This window comes from Engraulis encrasicolus, chromosome 24 (assembly GCF_034702125.1).
Source record: "Engraulis encrasicolus isolate BLACKSEA-1 chromosome 24, IST_EnEncr_1.0, whole genome shotgun sequence".
NCBI lineage: Eukaryota > Metazoa > Chordata > Actinopteri > Clupeiformes > Engraulidae > Engraulis > Engraulis encrasicolus.
Genome location: NC_085880.1, coordinates 29912766 through 29935265, shown reverse-complemented (window position 1 = coordinate 29935265; position 22500 = coordinate 29912766). Strand labels below are relative to the sequence as shown.

The 22500-nt window shown below is 40.7% G+C and overlaps 1 protein-coding gene across 1 annotated transcript in view; it reads right to left on the bottom strand.

Annotated features, from left to right (window-relative positions):
* Positions 1-2562: 2562 nt before the first annotated feature.
* The window catches only part of prkn (parkin RBR E3 ubiquitin protein ligase), a 124285-nt gene continuing 104347 nt past the window's right edge, over positions 2563-22500 (bottom strand). The window contains exons 10-12 of the mRNA XM_063190836.1: positions 5454-5540; positions 3884-4001; positions 2563-3427 (exon numbers count right to left, since the gene is read on the bottom strand). Coding sequence (XP_063046906.1) covers positions 3318-3427; positions 3884-4001; positions 5454-5540 — 315 coding nt within the window. The 3' untranslated portion in view covers positions 2563-3317. The remainder of the gene's footprint in view (positions 3428-3883; positions 4002-5453; positions 5541-22500) is intronic.

The window sequence follows — 22500 nt, the reverse complement described above, 5'->3', positions numbered from 1 at the left end:
GACGCACCCAGCCCTCACAGACAGACATCTACTTATAGCCTACATGTAGCACACAAGAACACAAGGAGCAGACATGAGGTACGTTTTAAGGAGACAGATGTCTTAAATGTGCACATTTAAGATTTAAGACAGTTCTTTTATTTATCATCTAAATATGGTTATGTAGGATGGGATTTAGGATATGGTCAGATAGTCATAAAGTGTGTGCACACTTGCATGGTTGGGGTTGCCCACATTTCAGACATCTGAGCCTCCTGTGAAGCACAGATGCAACACACACACGCACACACACGCACACACACACACACACACGCACACACACACACACACACACACACACACACACACACACACACACACACACACACACACACACACACACACACACACACACACACACACACACACACACACACACACACACACACACACACACACACACACACACACACACACACACACACACACACACACACACACACACACACACACACACACACACACACACACACACACACACACACACACACACACACACACACACACACACACACACACACACACACACACACACACACACACACAGTCACTCTCTCCCCTACGCCCCTTGTACTGTATGTAACATGTGCGACCACATGTAAAAGTCTGCCGTAGGGTGTGAATGGAAGCCTTCCTATGGGCCCCTAAGTTTGAATGTGACCAGCGGTCATTTCCGAATTCCACCCACTCCCTCTCATACCAATTTCCTGTCTCGTTCCACCGCTGCCCTATTGAATACGCCAGGAAAATAAAGGAAAAAGAAAATGCCTCAACAATACCATCTGGTGGCTATCGTATGCTATGCCCTCAGAATTTCCACAGCTAGGTTATATCCAACTGATAATAATGATAATAATAATAATAATAATAATAATAATAATAATAATAATGAAAGTAATAGTCATATTAATAATAATAATAATAATAATAATAATAATAATAATAATAATTTCATTATTATTTTCAATTAGGGCAGGCTATATCCATCAAGCATGGATGTCTCATCAGAGCCCCTTGCACCACACAATGCCTCTGGGTGACGGTCTGTGGGAAACACTGTTGTGACTGTGTGTTGTGAACCTCACCATGAACGACATACTCTGAACAAGTCTATGCAAGTCACCGTAGGTTCTTTAGGAATTGTAATCTACACAGACAGACAAACACAGAAAGAGGGAATAGTGATTATACATACACACCTGAGTCTGTGGAGATGCATGGAGAGATATGAGACTACCACCAAGGAGTTGGGCTTGACGGTGTGGTGGTACTGCACATGCTGCTCCAGTCTGTTATGATACATTATCCCTTGGTGATACAGCAAAGAGATAACAACAAACACAGGTCGTCATTTTGATAGCACAGCGATGCAGTTCCCCATTCGCGAGTAATAGGACACAAATGTTGAAAAGTGCCAGTTATTTTTATGAAAAAGTTTGGGTCTTTCCAAGCCTTAATTTGTTGTTTCAAGGTAACCCCACAGAGGAATATCTGCACCTGAACCACAATTCATCAAAATGTGTGAGTCCCCCTGTAAGTTGTTTTAAAGCTAAGGCCAAATTACCCAGCGGGCTACAAGTTGTAGGCAAATGGACAGAATTTTGGTGTGTGACCAAAGAAGCTCCAAGCTCCTAAAAAGAATTTCAGTTGCAAAAACATTGCAAAAGGACATTGGGCCTTTAGTCAAACCTTAGGACTGCTAGTAGCCAAATAGACAAGAAAACAGAGGCAGTATGACAGCGCCAATCTGACTAATGGCACCTACACCACTATGGCTGTCACAATAACAGAATTCTAATGCAGGCCTTGGCCCTGGCTCCAACAGCTAAGGCACTGTACTGCTACGCTGGGGACCTTGGTTCCGGCCCCATGTTATTTCCTGATCCTTCCCCGTCTCCCTCTCCCGTTGCTTTTCTGTCACCTCTCAAACTGTCCTGTCCATTAAATGCAAGAAAAGCACAACAATATATTTTAAAATATGAATCTCATACAATAGAAACAAACTTGTCCAATAAAGTGGGTCCTGTGTGACTTGTTCTGTAATGTCACAGCAAACTACTGAACCTCTATACATCTAGACCAGGGATGTCAAACTCAAGTCCGGGGGGGGGGGGCAAACTTGGCCCGCAGAGCCATTTCATTCAGCCCGCGAGATCATTTCAAATGATGTATTACAGTTGGCCCACATACACCATTAATGTATAGCGTAACATGACTTGAACATGAAATTTGCTGTGTCACAGGATGTGCAGATACATTTTAACTGACAAATATGATGGGAAAGAGTTTATGCAAAAGTTAACTATGAGTATGAAGTGCATACATGAACAATTTTAGTCCATTTTGTAATATAATTTTTTTAGTTCGGCCCGCGACTTCGTTGCAGATTTTGATTTTGGCCATACGTCAATTTGAGCTTGACACCCCTGATCTAGACAAACAAACTTAAACACATGCATATGCACACACACACGCACGCACACACAGATGGAAGTAGAAAGGAAGCAGAAACAGATAAGAAAGTAAGGAAATTAAAATATTTATTTCATGTGCGTAGTGAATGTAGTACATACATTTAACACCAAGGCATACAGATAGTCTTTAAAACATGATTGGTATTTCCTCTTGATACAGGACTTACTGCACATAATACAATGGCACACTTTTCTCATTCATAATTCTGTGTGTGTGTGTGTGTGTGTGTGTGTGTGTGTGTGTGTGTGTGTGTGTGTGTGTGTGTGTGTGTGTGTGTGTGTGTGTGTGTGTGTGTGTGTGTGTGTGTGTGTGTGTGTGTGTGTGTGTGTGTGTGTGTGTGTGTGTGTGTGTGTGTGTGGTGTTGCTGTGAGCTGCCTTAAAGGACTTTAATAAATAAATCCCTTTATAAATACACAAAAACAAAATCATCTGTGTGAGATGCAATGCAGCCTACAACTGTAACCGAACTGTGAGCGATTGTCACATGGGCTCATTTCCATTGTTTTTGTGTTGTTGGGTGAAATTCTGCAATCATGAATGTACAGTATGCTTTCTGTGAGGTGAATTTAAGGGATTCTGACCTGAGAATTATTGTTTGTTGACTTTCACTTAAGTGTGTACGTGTATTTCAAACTGTGCGTTACAAAGGACCTTTGCACATATTCATATTTTTGTGCATTGTTGATTTCCAGCCTAGTGTCTGTCTGTTCCCCCCTAGTGTCTGTCTGTCTGCTTTCCCCTTGTGTGTGTCTGTCTCTGTCTGCTTGTCTGCCTGCCTGTTTCCATGGTGTGAGTGACTCATGTCATCCAAACCAGTGGTTCCCCATGCACTCCCTGTTCCACTCCACCCGGCAGAGCCAGCACCACTCAAACTTGCACTGGGCACGCGGACACACCATGTGCATACAGCCACCTGCGGAGGAAACACAGAGAGACCATGAGATAAATGAGAGAGAAGGAGAGAGAGAGAGAGAGAGAGACAGAAAGAGAGACAGAGAGAGAGACAGAAAGAGAGACAGAGAGAGAGATAGAGAGAGAGAGACAGAGAGACAGAGAGAGAGACAGAGTGTGTGTGTGTGTGTGTGTGTGTGTGTGTGTGTGTGTGTGTGTTGTGTAATGTGGTGTGTGTGTGTGTGTGTGTGTGTGTGTGTGTGTGTGTGTGTGTGTGTGTGTGTGTGTGTGTGAGCGCGTGCGTGCGTGCGTGCGTGCGTGCGTGCGCGCGTGCGTGTTCACTGCTTCCGCCTTCTTGTCAGGATGAACAAAATAGCTACTACTCTACTTCTAGGCTATACAGGCCTATACAGATATTGTACATACAGACACAATACTGAATCTATTATGTGCAGCACAGTGTAAGGAGTGGGCGTACCGCTTTTCTCGACGGGGACTTTGCATTTGGGACAGGGCCGTGTGGTCTCATCTATGGTCTGCTGAGAGGCCTGATCCCAGCGGGCACGAAGAGCCGCCTCCTCATCCACCACATACCCCTGACGAAGAGCAATGAACATCACCATCATCATCATCACCATCTTAATCCTCATCAACCACACACCCCTGACGAAGGAGAATGAACATCAACACCATCACGATTATCCTCATCATTAACATCACCACCACCACCACCATCATTGTTGTTACTACATCACCATCATTAACATCAAATACATCTCATCTACCACAGAACTCTGACAATGAACATTGTCATCATCCTCATCATCAACATCAATATCACTACCACCACAATTATGATTAAGTGAGCTTAATTGGACCAATCAGTGCCTAAATATGTAAGTAGGAGAGTGTGAGAGAGTCCAGGTGCAGTAAGAGTCTGAGAGTGTACTTGAGTGAGTATATGAATGTGCGAGAGTCTTAATGGAGACTCTGTGTGTGTAAGAGTGAGTTCAAGTGTTTGAAAGAGTGTCTGAGAAGTGAAGTGAGAGCGTGTCTTGGCAGTGTCTGAAAATGTCTCTAAAGCAGTGTTTCTCAACCTATCTCAGACAGAGGACCTCTTTGTCCCCCCAAAAATGTCCAGGGACCACCTGCCAACTGAATTGACAGTTAAGGGCTGCTTATTTGACACTGCTAATGATACCACTTATTATTCACATCACAAGCCCATCCTGTTGTGGTGAAAATAATACTTCAGCTATGTTTAGCTTTGTAATAATGTTACAAATATAGTATACTGCTAGCTTGTCTTGGACAAGTAGAGATCCCCTCGCGGACCACCTGAGCTCTGTCGCGGACCACAAGTGGTCCCCGGACCACACTTTGAGAATCACTGCTCTAAAGGTTCCTCCTCATCCAGGTTAACTGAAGTGAGTACTGGTAATTGCAAGGAACTGGACTTCTTCTTGGTGCTTGCAATGTGTTCAAATATTTTCAAGCACCAAAACAAAGTCTTGCTGCTAATAAATAGTGTCAGTAATGTTGCCTGTTAGTAAGGGTGTTGACCATTTGAATGGGTATAAAAGTGTTGGGAACTGTGTGTAGTGCACTGTGTTCCAAATTATTATGCAAATGACATTTTTCACAGAATTTTCTAAATGGACGATATAAATGACAGTCATCATAAATTTCAAGTCATCTACCGTTAGAGTATAAATCAAATGTTTTTGAACGAACCTTTCAATGATGATGATTTTAATAAAAAACTTAAAATGCACTGTTCCAAATTATTGTGCAAAAGAGAGAACAAAGCTACGAGGTGTTGTGAAGACCTGAAAATGGTCATTTTGTAAATTAGAAGCATTAGCATGTCTGTCAGTGTATATTTGGAAATTCGAGAAAAAATGTAATTTGCATAACAATTCGGAACACAGTGTAAGAATGAGTTTATACGGTTGAAAGAGTGTCCGAGTGTGTTAGTCAGTGTGTTAAATAGTGAGTTTCAGGACTGTAGAAGAGTGCGAATGAGACAAATGAAGAATCTTAATTACCTGAGCTGTGTTTGAAGATCCTGCAGTGAAGCGTTGTCGACATGAACCCTCGTGATATTCCTCCTTACACTCACGACAGAACACAAACTGAACACACGCACACACACAAGCACAATCACACATACACAAGCACACACACACACACACACACACACACACACACACACACACACACACACACACACACACACACACACACACACACACACGCACACACACACACACACAGAATGAACAGTTAAAATAAAGTCATGGGAGAGGGTGTGGAGGGGGAGTGCGGGGTGACTCAATGACCTAAGGTGCCACTCCACTATGCTGGTGACCCAGGTTCAATTCCAATCCAAGCTCCTTTGTTGACCCTTCCCCTCTCTCTCCCCACTCATTTCCTGCCTCTTCGGCACAGTCCTCAACCAGTAGAAAGCCGAGGGAGGCGGGTTAACCAGGCCATTTGGAAATAGTAATCGCTATAGTCCTGGCCAGACCAGAATTGCGGTACATAATCTGAAGTCTATGAAAATCAGGCAAGCTCTTTCCCACCATAGCAGTGCACTTACTATTACAACCACCAGATGGCGCTCCTACTACACGATCTCCAGAACTGTTTTAGTTATTGATTTATATATAGGATATCGAATAGAACACACTTTTCACCTATTATTACTCAGACGTGTGATACAGTATTACATTAAGTCAAATATATTGTAATACATACGTACACCACACATAACACTACACATTACACACACAAACGGTTTAGAGATGACAAGAATTTGTAGAATTGAATCCAAACAAGTGTTTCGTGCGTACGTGATTGCTTGCTTGCGTGCGTGCGTGCGTGCGTGCGTGCGTGTGTGTGCATGCTATATGTCTCATTAGAGACACTGTCATAGATGGAGCTCAGTGATTCCCTCTCCTCTCATTTCCTGCTGTTGTGGAAGACTGACAGATAACTGTTATCACGGACGGACGCACGCATGCACGCACGCGCACACACGCGCGAGCACACACACACACACACACACACACGACACACACACACACACACACATGTGCATTCTCTCTCTCTCTCTCTCTCTCTCTCTCTCTCTCTCTCTCTCTCTCTCTCTCTCTCTCTCTCTCTCTCTCTCTCTCTCTCTCTCTCTCTCTCTCTCTCCTCTCTCTCTCTCCTCTCTCTCTCTCTCTCTCTCTCTCTCTCTCTCACACACACACACACACACACACACACACACACACACACACACACACACACACACACACACACACAAACACAAACACAAACACAAACACACACACACACACACACACACACACCCGCACACAAACCTATATTTTATCTTCTACTGCCCGGGATGGAAAACTTGACTAAAGGAGAGGAGTGGGTTTTGGGTTTTGGGTTTTGGCAAGACCTCCTTTGCCTTCTGTCTGTCTGCTTGTCTGTCATTTGATCTGCCTGTTTGTCTATCTGCCTGTCTATCTCTCTCGTTCTATCTTTCAAACACTCAAACACACACACACACATGCACGCACACGCGCAAGCACACACACACACACACACTTTCTCTGAGTGATTGTCTCTGGTAGTCAGTTTGATCATAGGGATGATTGTGTGTGTGTGTGTGTGTGTGTGTGTGTGTGTGTGTGTGTGTGTGTGTGTGTGTGTGTGTGTGTGTGTGTGTGTGTGTGTGTGTGTGTGTGTGTGTGTGTGTGTGTGTGTGTGTGTGTGTGTGTGCGCAACAGGGTGGAAAACTTTCAAACACTATTATATGCGGCATCTAAATTGCATGAACGCACACACCATGGACACACATACGTACACATGCATCCACACACTCACACACGCATCCACACACTCATGTGTACACATATGTGCATACAGTTACGTGGGTGCGTGCGTGAATGCACACCCACAGCTGAGGAGATTGAGACGATGGAGTGGTCAACATCAGTTTGGGTTGATATCCTCGTTAAAAGGTTTTTGGAGGTCACTTTAACAGTCTACAGAAGCACACAGATGATAAACAACTGAGGCTTGTCCATTGCGTGTGTGTGTGTGTGTGTGTGTGTGTGTGTGTGTGTGTGTGTGTGTGTGTGTGTGTGTGTGTGTGTGTGTGTGTGTGTGTGTGTGTGTGTGTGTGTGTGTGTGTGTGTGTGTGTGTGCGTGCGTGTGTGAGAGAGGGGGGGGGGGGGGAAGAGGCTATGGGCTGTGTGATTGAAGACAATATGAAATGCTTTTTTGCTTCCCCCCCAACTTCTTTTACAACGTGGAAGTGGAGCCAAACACTTTGAAAACTTCATAGGTTGTGTATGCTAAACTGCTGGACCCAGGGCCGTGGAGATGGTGGCTTGGCAGACTTAAGAGGAATAAAGTAGGCATATTAGGAGGCGTGGAGAGGTGAGAGGCTGCAAGCAGGTGGAGACAGGCCATTGTTCATTATAACAAGATTAATGGCACTATGTCATCTCCCACTGATTTGGCACAAAGGACAATCTTTTAAAATGAGGCCACGAGTGTCAGTGCTCAGAAAAGAAAGTTGTCAGCACATTATCTGCATGCTGGACGGCTCAGGCGACAAAATAAATAATTAACCCAAGGTGTCCTAGAGCGACATATACACTACATTCAGGTTCTTCTGTTTTATTAAAAATGTGGGTATGTTAGAGCTGAATGAACACACACTAGTGCAAAATGAAGGTTCTAGCTTTTAAATGCAACTGATTTCATGTTTTTATTTGCTTCCGAGGCTGAGATATTTAGGTTTTAATAGGGAGAGGGCACCTTTTCCCAAAAAGGGCTCAGGCTAAAATGGGTTAATGTGCACAGGTCTATCATCTGTCATATCGATGAAAAACACTTTAAGGCAGTGTTTCTCAAAGTGGGGCGCAAGCCCCCCTGGGGGAGCGCGGAGGCATTGCAGGGGGGGCTTGTGACATCTGATTTGGGCGTTTTTTCCCCCCAAGGAAATGATTTCCTGTCTCGCCAGCATTATACACATAATTATAAACTTTATTATTTATCATACAGGAAATTAACACATATCTGCATTCCACTGCAGTCCCCCTTTGTTTTATCTCACCAGTCACCTTTCCTTTGATTCTGCACAGCGCAGCGTAAAATCAGTCTGCACGAGTACTGCTGTTGCTTGGGTTGGGGGGGCTCGGAAGCATTCAGACCCTCCGAAGGGGGGAATGATGGGAAAAGTTTGAGAACCACTGCTTTAAGGTAACTGAGCCAAAACTCTAGCATAATATATTTTTTTACTGACAATGTCTTGTTTAGCAGTTAAAGTGAAGAGCTGATGACTATTGACGGACACAATGTTCCAGGTCCACTTCTGCTACCAGAATCAGATCAGAAATAGACCAGAACATAACACGGTTTCTATGACAACCTAAAAAACGTGGGAAAAAAGGCACGAGTCACGAATGACAAAAGACAAAAAATACAAAATTCAGAGTTTCTGCTCAGTTTGAATACATCATGTGCTGTATGACACTGTCTGATAAACACAGCAGGCAGTGAGACATCCGAGCAGGCCGAAATCATATTTGTGACGCGCAACACTTGTCTCGTCTACCTCCAGGGCCCTTATGGGGGCTGCTGTTTGAAACAAGTGGTGGATGGCAGATGGTACTGGAGTGTCCGGCAGGCCGGTATGCGATGGGAATTTTGCTTGTTTTGTTTTGTTTTCAAATGATTTGCCCAGCTTAGTTTATAAAGCCATATGTTTTCATTACAGCGCATTTATTACTATTTTTTTTAACTATTATTTTTTACTTTTTTATTTTTGATGAGATGTTGATGGGCTGTGAAGGGAAGTGAAGTGAAGTGAAAGCCCAACTGGGAAACTCAGGCTCCCATTGTCATTGTGACAAAGCACTCCACAACACAAGTGCAAACTGCCTCACTCGTGCAAAGGGGCAGCCCCCAATAGCGCTCCAAGTGGCAGGACTGTATCATGCTCAGGGTTCCTCAGTCATAGAGGAGGATGGGGGAGAGCACTGGTTAACTACTCCCCCACCAACCTGGCGGGTCGGGAGTCGAACCGGCAACCTTTGAGCTACAAGTCCGATGCCCTAACCCAGGGGTACTCAATTAAAAGTCCCCGAGGGCCAGTTTTTCAAAATTCCTCCCAATAAAGGGCCGGGCCGGGCTGACAAGACCCCCACCAAAAAAAAAAAATAAAAAAATAAATAAAAATGATAAGGCCTTTGTTATCACAAAACACACGCACTCACACCCACAGCAGATATAGATAGTTTCCAGTGACAGGATGGGAGAACATTTCTCTCATAAAGGGCCTGCATTTTTCTGGAGCACTGTGGGGTGAGGTGCCTGCCTTGCTGTCATTGCCACCCACCCTTCAGTATTTTTTTAAACATTTATTTCTTAGTGAGAAAACCAATAAGCCTGAACATAACACTTTTCAAACAAATGTTGCTTATTATGACTTTGTTTATGCAGCTCTCACATGCATAATGAGAATCAGAGGCAATAATGGACCCAACAAAGAGGACACGTAGATAGGAGGACACCAGGTTTTGCCAACAAGAAAATGGCACATTGATGCCATGTTGATTAAATGCAACAGCCAATAATAAATCATCAAGTTGCTCATAACTTTGTTTGAAATCTTATGAGGGGCTTAGCTTTCCAAACGAACTATTTGGGGACTGTTTAAAAGTGTGAAAAGTTAATCAAGCAATTCGTTTTTAAGTAGGCTACCCCTAGTTAGCTGCCAGCAGAGCTCAAACATAATTTGCCTTCATTTGTGTTAGCAACTAGCTACAGCTAGTGCTAAACCAATTCGAAGTCCTAACACACTGTATGCAATGAAATGTGGACCATTACTTTCAAAAACGAGGCAAAGAGAACTTTGTAAATAATTTATTTACAAGTTCTACCGTCCTTCCCTTCTGTAGTCTACCTCACAACAGCCTCTGGCACCCTCATAGTCACTTCTGTTTGGAGCCAGCAGGGAGAAACTGATTGAGGGGGCGGAGACACGGCACGCATCTTCCCAGCGTCTGTGGCGCGATTTCAAAATAAGAGCCGGCAGCGCGATCGGACCAAAAAAAAAAAAAAAATTTTTTTTTTTTATTTTTTTTTTAAATTTTTCAAAATTATTCGAGGGCCACAAATAGATGCCCCGCGGGCCACAAGTGGCCCGCGGGCCGCTATTTGAGTATGGGGGCCCTAACCGCTTACCCATGACTTCCCTACAAAAAGTGAGTGGGAGAGAGAGATGGGTTAGGGTTGGGAAATGAGCCAGTCCAGATTTGAACCCAAGTCCCCATGGCCATGCAGCCCACTTTATGGTATGGTGCGTTAACACAGATCACCCCCTATTACAGAGTTTGATAAAGAGGCCATCACTAGGTGTAAAGAACCCAGTAGTCAGTGGTTCTATAATTGATTTGTTCTATTGTTTGGTTCTATGATTCTATTGTTATGTTTGTTGCCGCTGTTATGATTTCAAGATTCTAAGAGCAGTCAGAGCCTAATGAACCCGTAAGTGCTACCAATTCCTTACGGTGGTACCAGATTTATGTAATATATATTGAAGAGAAATAAACCACATGAACTTGGACCAGCAGTTGTTGGAAAGGCCATTATTTACGGGAACATTACACTAGGGTTGTGAGTGGGCCCTGACTGTCATGCCATTGAGCCTGGCTCTTTGGTCAGTGTACTGGGCACCGAGTCCCAGTATGGTACCTCAGAAGCTCCGGTTTTGAGTCCCAGCAGGACAACTCCACTCCCCTTTGCTACACAGTAAATGTTATGGTGTTAATTCCATACTTAAGGAGTTCATTTAAGTCCAAATGATGTCAAATCAACTCTCTAAGTGTTAAATGAACACTGCAGAATTTACTGTGTACACAGACCATTTTCATCTTTCTCTTAACTTACATGTTTTTCTCTCCATTTCCTGCCCCCCCTCTTAACATCTCCTCCTCCTCTCTCTACCACTCCTTCTTTTAACTGCTTCCTCGCTCCTCTGCTCCAGAAAAGGAGGAGAGCAGCTGATAATCCCTGGCAGCTACACTCTCTCTCCCTTCTCCATGTGCCTCCTCTCCTTCCTCAATGTGACATTCAATCCACCTCTCCTTTCAGCTCCCACTCCTTCCATCTCCCCCCCCCCCCCCTTTTCTCTCTCTCTCTCTCTCTCTCTCTCTCTCTCTCTCTCTCTCTCTCTCTCTCTCTCTCTCTCTCCTCATCTCTCTCTCTCTCTCTCTCTCTCTCTCTCTCTCTCTCTCTCTTGCTCTCTCTCTCTCAATTCTTTCTCCTCCCCTTCTCCCTCTCTTTCCTCTGCTTCCTCTATCTCAGATGAAGAAGAGAGCGGACAGGTTAGGACAGGTGTTCTGTTTCTCCCATATTCCACTCAGTATCTACTCTAATTACTCTCAACTATTCTCATTTGCTACGTGTACATGATGTTTTTGAATCGGATCTAATAGATCAGATTTAAGTAGATCGGATTAAGAGTTATTTTGCGACCTGTATACATGGCAATTTCACTTAAATGCGATTAAACGTCTGGGGAAAATAAAGCATTGCGATTGGACTGAGGACGCACGTGCTGAGTGAGCCAAATAAGGCGTGGGGGCGTGGTCGCCAAACCTCCGGGGAACTACTGGGACACAAGCTTATCTTCAGCCCGAAAATGAATTCCCTCAGTGGACTCAAGGCTGGTAAAATCCCCTTTGGGTCTGGTTCTTTCAAATGCTAGTTAGCACCCTCCTAGCTTAGAAAAACGAACTGGTGAAAGGGTGATGTGGAGTAACTTTGTTGTGCTTAATTACTTCGTGGGGCACTTTTACATCAATATATGGAAGCCACAACATTTATAGTCGCTTAGGGACTTTAAATTAAGCAAAACTTTCATGTGAAAATCAACAGGAAGTGCCGCCATCTTTTTCTCACTGACAAAGAGCACGGGCTCTTGGCGCCATCGTGTGGTCAACGAGCATGCGTGGAACGACCGGATTTATTGTAATTCTGATTAAAAGGTTACATGACAGAGGAATGTGTTTAATCGGATTTAAAAGAGGAATAAACCACCCACTTTAATCGGACTTAAGTTTAAATCGGAATAAACTTAAATCCTGTTCGGTAAGTGTTTACATGATGTTTTTAAAGTGGAATTAAGTTTTAATGAGATTTAAAGTGAGTTAAATCGGATTTAAATGCCTCATGTAAACGTACCAATTCACTAGCAGCTAGAATGTATAAGTCTCTCTTTCTCTTTCTCTCTGTCTCTCCCTCTCTCTCGCCTCTACCTCCAAACTGCAAATCAAAATGAATACAGGAAAAAATACAGGAAAAGTGTAATTAATTACCATATCATATGATTAGTGAACCCACACACACACACACACACACACACACACACACACACACACACACACACACACACACACACACACACACACACACACACACATGACAGAGCAAAACAAGACAGGAAACTGGAGGAGAGGAGGGAGGAGGAGGAGAGGAGAGGAGGAGAGGTGGAGCGTGAGAAAGAGTGAGAGATCTAAAGGTGTTTCATTGATATTCAATGAAAGCCTCGCTCCTGTGATGTGATGACGCATCCTGTATCTCTTCAGGTTTGGTGTCAAGTAGATGAAGGTGTATACTCACACACTCACACATACACATAAACATACACACACACATACACATACACATACACACACATACACGCACAAACACACACAGACGCACACGCACACGCACACACACACGCACACGCACACGCACACACGCGCACGCACACGCACACGCACACACGCACGCGCACACACGCACGCGCACACATGCACGCGCACACACGCGCGTGCACACACACACACACACACACACACACACACACACACACGCGCACACACACGCGCACACACACGCGCACACACACGCACACACACACACACACACACACACACGCACACACACACACACACACACACCCATCCTTCTGAGGACCTTCCATTGGCTCTAATATATTTTTATGAGCATTCAAAACTAGTGAATGTGCCCTGTGTCCTGTCCAAAACAATCCCTAATCCCGACCTGTCAGTAAACAAATGTTTTTGCACTTTCATTTTTTCATTAACAACAGAACAACAACTCACGACCACAGATGTCCTCACAGCAAAGGTGAAATGTCAGGTTGTGCTCCTCACAATAGTGGTATAACAAGTACACATACGCACACACAAACGCTCACACGCACACCCACACACGCAAGCACACAGAGGTTTTCTGATGTAAGAATGGTCACTGCAAAACAGAAACAGATAGGAGATCCACAAGTAGATACACATGCACGCAGGCACATGCACACACTGTTACACTGACACACACCCTCACACTGACATGCACACACAGACACAGACACACTCTGTCTCTGTCTCCTCTGTCTGTCTGTCTGTCTGTCTGTCTCTCTGTCTCTCTGTCTCTCTCTCTCCCCTCCCTCTCCCTCTCCCTCTCTCACACACTGACACAAACAGACACACACACACGGTGGGAAGTTGCCACACAAAACAGGATACAGCTACAGTCGTGACATATTTCTTGTTAAAGAGTAGTGTCTCTCCCATATCCCACGCTCCCTCATCTCTATCTCCGTCTCTTTCTCTCTCTTGTTGCTTTTCTTGTGATGATGATGTTCCTGTTTGCAAACATGTAATCACTTGGTGTTAATGTGAGCTCAACTGCACTCTAATCTCCAATCAAGACAACACACACACACACACACACACACACACACACACACACACACGCACACACACACACACACACACACACACACACACACGCACACGCACACGCACACGCACACGCACACGCACACACACACACACACACACACACACGCAAACACTCTACTACACACACTCACACACAAGCGTACACACACACACACACACACACCACCCCCAGCACCCCCACTCTCAACACCCAGAGCGCTAATCTCCAATCGACAGCTTCATTAGCAACAACATGCAGATGAGCAGCTAATTGCATCTCATCTGTTGCCGTGGTGATTATGTGTTTACATCTGGTTCCACCTATCCCTACCTTGGTGTCACAGAGACGCCGGGTCAAAAGGGGGTGGGGGGTTGGTGGAGGTACCACCGGAACACAAGAAGTGTTGCCAAGTAAACACAGGTGTAAGCAGAAGGTCGTCAAGGGCAGACTGCTGCTGTCAAAATGGGGGTCCTATCTGCACAACTCAATTATGAAGTTTAATGACAGCAGAGCCACGGGAGGGATGGGAAATGGCTAGAACTTTCTGGACAGCGTTACTTCACTGTCACACACACACAGGTACAAATGGGTACTCTCTCTCACACACACACACACACACACACACACACACACACACACACACACACACACACACACACACACACACACACACACACACACACACACACTAGTTTAATGTACGTGTGTGTGTGTGTGTGTGTGTGTGTGTGTGTGTGTGTGTGTGTGTGTGTGTGTGTGTGTGTGTGTGTGTGTGTGTGTGTGTGTGTGTGTGTGTGAGTGAGTGAGTGAGTGAGTGAGTGAGTGAGTGAGTGAGTGAGTGAGTGAGTGAGTGAGTGAGTGAGTGAGTGAGTGAGTGAGTGAGTGAGTGAAAAACTCACTCAGGATACCACAGTGGAAATGCCTCCAATGCTCAATGTTAAATTAGCTTTACAGAATGCCAGGTCTCTAAGGAACAAGCCTTTTATTGTCAATGAGTTTATCTGTACCCACAACCTTGATTTTTTATTTTTAACTGAAACATGGCTGGAAAAATCCACTAGTTCTATCACACTTATAGAAGCAACCCCGCCACACTTTCATTTCATTAGTACAGAAAGGCAGAATAAACAGGGAGGGGGGATAGCAATTATTTTCAAGGCACTGTTTCAATGTCAAAAGACAGCACTAGGTAAATTTTCATCTTTGGAATACTTAGCTGCAGTTCTAAAATGTTCTTCCGACATACTGTTATTAACTATCTACAGACCTCCAAGACTTTCTGCACCACTCTTCTTAGAGGAATTTGGTGAGCTGTTGTCGAATGTTTGTGTGGACTATGAAAGCCTTTTTATAACAGGCGACTTCAATTTTCACGTGAACGACTTAGAGAATGTCTATGCTAAGGAATTTTTAAGTCTTATTGACATTTTTAGCCTTACACAGCATGTAACAGGACCAACACACAACCAAGGTCACACTCTAGACCTAATAATAACAAAAGGCTTCAATGCTTGTGCTAGTGTCAAAGACTATGGCTTTTCTGACCATTACTGCATATTTTCGGATGTTTCTATGTACCCTCATGTTCAAAGGGAATCTGTTACAGTCAAAAAACGTATAATCAACTGTGAGACAGCCTCACTCTTTCAGCAAGCACTTTCAGAGATCCAAAGTCAAACTTCAGAGAATGCTGATGATCTCATGGTTAATTTTAATGCAAGGATGACCCATATTATGGATGTTATTGCCCCCGAAAAAATCAAAACAGTGGGACATAAAAAAGCCCCTTGGAGAATGAATCCCACAGTTATATTGCTAAAGCAAGAATGCAGGAGGGCTGAAAGACAGTAGCGTAAATCCAAACTTGAAGTCCAGTACCAAATCTATAAACACACACTCTCGAAATACAACCAAGAAATTTCTAAAGCTAGACAATCTTTTTTCTCTGACATAATTAACAGAAATATTAATAATGCACGCGTTCTGTTTGGCACTGTGGAAAAGCTAGCAAGGCCCCCAAATCAAGAGAGTTCCTCTCAGTCAGCAAATGCAATGAGTTTGCATCCTTTTTCAAAGGTAAGATTGAAAAAATACGTACAAACATACTCACACATGTGCAACCGACCCAAGATTCGGACCAACTTGTTACGGTGAAGTTAAATCCTAACCTCATGAGAAATTTTAATTTAGTTGATGTGGACATTCTTAATAGAACGGTACAAAGTCTTAGCTCCTCTACATCTGACTTAGATATTCTACCAACAGTCTTCTTCAAATCCATCTTACACCTAATATCACCAGATGTACTTCAGATCATCAACATCTCACTACAAACAGGCATATTCCCAGGCTGTCTGAAAGAAGCAGTTGTGAAACCCTTACTGAAAAAGAACAACCTGGATGCACTGGTACTAAACAACTATAGGCCCATATCCAATCTACCATTTATGGGTAAAATAATAGAGAAAATTGTTTTTAACCAATTAACTGCCTTTTTAATGTCTAATAGCTATTTTGATAAGTTTCAATCTGGTTTCCGTGCCTACCACAGCACTGAAACGGCTCAAAGTTATGAATGACATAAGATTGAATTCTGATGCTGGCAAATCATCCGTCTTGGTACTACTTGATTTAAGTGCGGCTTTCGACACAGTTAATCATTCTATACTACTACATAGACTGGAACACTGGGTTGGCTTTACGGGCATAGTGATCGACTGGTTAAAATCGTACTTACAACAAAGAAGTTTTTTTGTTGCCATTGGAAGACATACTTCATCACCAATGTCTCTGGATTGTGGGGTCCCCCAGGGCTCCATTCTGGGACCACTACTGTTCAATCTGTATATGTTGCCACTGGGACACATTATCGAGAATAACTCCATAAATTACCATAGCTATGCGGATGATACCCAGCTCTACTTATCTATGTCCCCCAATGACTACACCCCCCTTGAATCACTCTATCATTGCATGGACCAAATTAACAAATGGATGTCCCACAATTTCCTCCAGCTGAACACAGAAAAAACTGAAGTAATTAAATTTGGGAAAAGAGAGGAGACAAAAGATTGCTACTATCCTTGAAACGAAGGGACTGAAACCAAGGGAAACAGTTAAAAATCTTGGGGTCCTCATTGACAGTGACCTAAATTTCAACAGTCACATGAAAGCTATTACTAAGTCTGCATTTTATCACATAAAAAACGTCTCTAAATTTAGGGGCCTGATGTCTAAACATGATCTGGAGAAGCTAATACATGCCTTCATTTCTAGTAAAGTCGATTACTGTAACAGTCTGTTTACTGGCCTCCCAAATAAGACCATTAAACAGCTTCAACTGGTACAAAATGCGGCTGCAAGGGTTCTTACAAAGACAAGGAAGTTTGACCACATTACTCCAATTTTAAGATCGCTGCATTGGCTCCCAGTAAGCTACAGAATTGATTTTAAGGCAATGCTACTTGTATTTAAATCATTAAATGGAATGGGACCCACATATCTACTGGATATGTTTCAGCTGTATGCACCGACCAGGTCACTAAGGTCAACGGAGAAGAATTTGCTGGTGATTCCAAAAGTCAAAACAAAGTGTGGAGAGGCAGCCTTTAGCTTCTATGCTTCAAAGCTTTGGAACCAGCTTCCGGATGACGTAAAAAATGCACCCACTATTGATAGCTTTAAATCTAGACTCAAGACAAAGCTGTTCTCAGATGCTTTCTTAAATTATTGAATGAAAAGACGGTAAAATAAGAGAAGACAAAACCCTAACAATTCTAGACCCTATCAGGTAAACGGAAAAAAGGAGGCCAGACTCCTCTGTCGTCGAACAGTTAAAATCTGAAGACTGCGTATGTTTTTCAAGGTTTTATGTTTATTTATGTTTTATTTTATTATTATTTTTACCTTATGTTTTATCTTAATGTTTTAAATGTTTTTTTTTACTTTAATTCATTTCCCTGTTTTCCTTTCATTTACATTTGTTAACTTTGTGAAGCACATTGAGTTGCACCTGTGTATGAAATGCGCTATATAAATAAACTTGCCTTGCCTTGAGTGAGTGAGTGAGTGAGTGAGTGAGTGAGTGAGTGAGTGAGTGAGAGAGAGAGAGAGAGAGAGAGAGAGAGAGAGAGAGATAGAGAGAGAGAGAGAGAGAGAGAGAGAGAGAGAGAGAGAGAGAGAGAGAGAGAGAGAGAGAGAGAGAGAATCTACCAGTTTCAGCTGGAAAATATGTTAACATCAAGGGACAGATGAACCGGCAGGCACACAGAGACTATGGGTTGTCTAAGTTGTCACTCCCCTCCCCTGTTGGAAGTTGACTCATCGTGTTATATTGTGATTAGAGGTGCTCCGATTGCTCGGCAGCCGATCATGATCGGCCGATAATGGCCAAAAATAGCCTGATCGGTGATCGGAAAAACATGCCGATCAAAAAACCGATCCAGAGATATTAAATTCCTCACGCAACCATTTTGCCTTTACACCTGGCGCTGCCTGCATGTAGCCTAGGTGCTGGCTCTGCACAGCTGCTGCACCAAAATAAGGCATCTTTACTTGTCTTTAACCTTTTGGAATTCCCTCCTTCATTTTCACCATTTATAATCATATCTGCATCAACAATGATCTGATTTTCCGATCCATGCGCCGTTTACATGACGCTTGTAATTTGCGAATGACGTGTCAGTCTCGCCATGTTCGCTATTTTGAGTTACAGCCTGTCAGCACGCAACAACTAAACGTTTCCAAAACAATCATCAACGGTATTGTTTTTAAAGTTGTAGCCTTATGGGCAGCCAGGTCATTAGTTTGTAGTCGCTGCAACACCAAACAGAGGGAGAGTGGACGGTGTGAAACTCAATGAGTCTGTGCAGGGAATTCTACAATCTATGACAGTGTTACAAAGCTTTCCTCGCAGACACGCTGTGTTGTGCGTGTTGCCTGTTCTTTCAAGGGAAGTTTTTTTCTTGTTTTGTGTAGGTCTATGTAGAATCTCAAGTTTTTCAGTCACAATGTAATTTGCGATAGACTACCCAAGTAAAAAAAAAGTGTACTTAATATATACTTAATAAGTACGTTTTATTGTATTTAAAGTGTACTTCAAAAGTGTGTATTTAAAGAATGTTATTTTGGGACAACTTATAGTATACTTAAATGTACTTGAAATATAATTAAGTAGAGCTTAAACACATTTTAAGTTGACTTTTTTGTACTAAAATTAAACTTTGTATAAGTGTACTTAATATACTAAAAATATATTTAACTTTAAACACATTTTAAAGTGACTTGGTTAGTATACTTATAATGTTCTTAATGTGTACTTTAGCATGCGGATAAGTGCATTTTAAGTACATTAGAAATCTATTTTAACGTCACGAGAAAGTACTTTATAGTATACTGCAGAAGTACATACTTAAGTTGTGTTATTTTGGGACAACTTATAGTATACTTAAATACACTTGAAATATAATTAAGTAGAGCTTAATCACATTTTAAGTTCACTTTTGTGTACTAAAATTAAACTTTGTACAAGTGTACTTAATATACTAAAAATATATTTAACTTTTAGTACATTATAAGTATACTAACCAAGTCACATTAAAATGTGTTTAATGTGAAATTTAGCATGCGGATAAGTGCATTTTAAGTACATTAGAAATCTATTTCAATGTCATGAGAAAGTACTTTATAGTATACTGCAGAAGTACATACTTAAGTTGTGTTATTTTGGGACAACTTATAGTATACTTAAATACACTTGAAATATATTAAGTAGAGCTTAATCACATTTTAAGTTGACTTTTTTGTACTAAAATCAAACTTTGTACAAGTGTACTTAATATACTAAAATCATACTTAACTTAAGTACATTTCAAACATACTTACTAATTCACTTTAAAATATGTTTATTTTGTACTTTAGCATGCAGTTTAGTGTATTTTAAGTATACTACAAATCTATTTCAAGGTCTTTAAGTACATTTTAAGTGTATTGACTCTAAATGTATTTTAAGTATACTACAAGTAGATTTTACTTTAAGCACATTTCAAATATATTTATTTTAAGTACACTTTAAATATATTTCAAAAGTATATGAAAAAAACATTAATATAATCTCGAATTGCTCATTTCCATTGTACATTGTCTTGTTCACAACCATCAGCCATTCACATGAACCTTCCTTTCACCTTCACTTCAGACAACAACCACTGCCTCAACCAGGATTTGAACCCACAACTCACTGAACCACAGACCTGCACTCTAACCACTAGACCACAACTACCTGTTCTTCAACAGGCACAATTACGTTCTTGAAGTAATAGTCTTGAGTAGTACACTTTAAGTATACTTTTATATATTTAATAATAATACTTAGAAATCATTGGTGGTGGTATGCTTTTATCGAATTAAAGACACTTTTACATGTTTAATTTGTGCACCAAAAAGTACACTTAAAGTGCACTTAATACACTAATAACACAACTTAAGTACATACTTCAGTATTGTGCTTAAAAGTGTAATAGGTAAGGCCTTACATGCCTTTTTAAGACCTGTTTGTGCTCTTCAATATGGTGTTTTTTACCATGAAAATACATTAACAAAATGGAAGGTGGAAGGTTATTTAATGTTACAAAGCATAATGAATAAATAAGCCTAGGTTAAAATACACTAAAATGATGGTTAAAAAAAGTACCCAGGTGAAAAAAAGTGTACTTAATATACTTAATAAGTATGTATTTTTGTATTTAAAATATACTTCAAAAGTGTGTATTTAAAGAATGTTATTTTGGGACAACTTATAGTATACTTAAATACACTTGAAGTATGATTAAGTAGAGCTTTAACACATTTTAAGCTGACGTTTTGGTACTAAAATCAATCTTTGCAGAAGTGTACTTAATATGCTAAAATCATACTTAACTGTAAGTACATTTTAAATATACTTACTAATTCACTTTAAAAGATGTTTAATGTGTACTTTAACATGTGGTTAAGTGTAACTATTTGAAGTATGCTACAAATCTAATTCAAGGTCATAAGAAAGCACTTTATAGCATGCTGCAGAAGTACATACTTAAGTTGTGTTATTTTGGGACAACTTATAGTATACTTAAATACAATATAATAATATAATTAAGTAGAGCTTTAACACATTTTAAGTTGACTTTTTGGTAATAAAATCAAACTTTGTACAAGTGTACTTAATATACTAAAATCATACTTAACTTAAAGTACGTTTCAAATATTCTTTCTAATACCAAACTTTAGCACATTACTTTAAAAATACAAATACACTTAAACTACACTTAAATTACAATACACTAATAGTATAGATTTTTTAATATACACACATTTAGCACATTACTTTAGAAATACAAAATAACTTAAAATACACTTAAAATGCAATACACTAATAGTATATTTTTCTAATACCACACACTTTAGCACATTACTTTCAAAATACAAATACACTTAAAATACACTTAAATACAATACACTAATAGTGTATTTTATAATACTATACTTTAACACATTACTTTTAAAATACAAATGTACTTAAAATAGACTTAAAATTGAATATACTAATAGTATATTTAACAGTACCACACTTAAGTACATAACTTTTAAAATACAAAGATACTTAAAATACACTTAAAATATAATACACTAATAGTACACTGTATAATGCTACACTTTAGCACATTACTTTTAAAATACAAATGTACTTAAAATAGACTTAAAATACAATATATAATAGTATATTTGACAATACTACACTTAAGCACATTACTTTTAAAATACAAATGTACTTACAATAAATTTAAATACAATACACTAATAGTGTATTTTATAATACTACACTTAAGTATATAACTTTTAAAATACAAAGATACTTAAAATACACTTAAAGTGTAATACACTAATAGTATACTTTATAATGCTACACTTTAGCACATTACTTTTAAAATACAAATATACTTGAAATACACTTAAAATATAATACACTAATAGTATATTTGACAATACTACACTTAGCACATTACTTTTAAAATACAAATATACTTAAAATACATTTAAAATACAATACACTAACAGTATATTTTTATAAAACTATATTTAAGTACATAACTTTAATAATACAAATTATTTTAAAATATATTTAAAATACACTAAACTATAAGTATATTTTTAAATACCATACTTAAGTACTGTACTTGATAAATAGAGTGTACTTAAAATATACTTTCAGAAAATTAAATATATTTAAAGTACACTTAAGTACACATTTTTTTG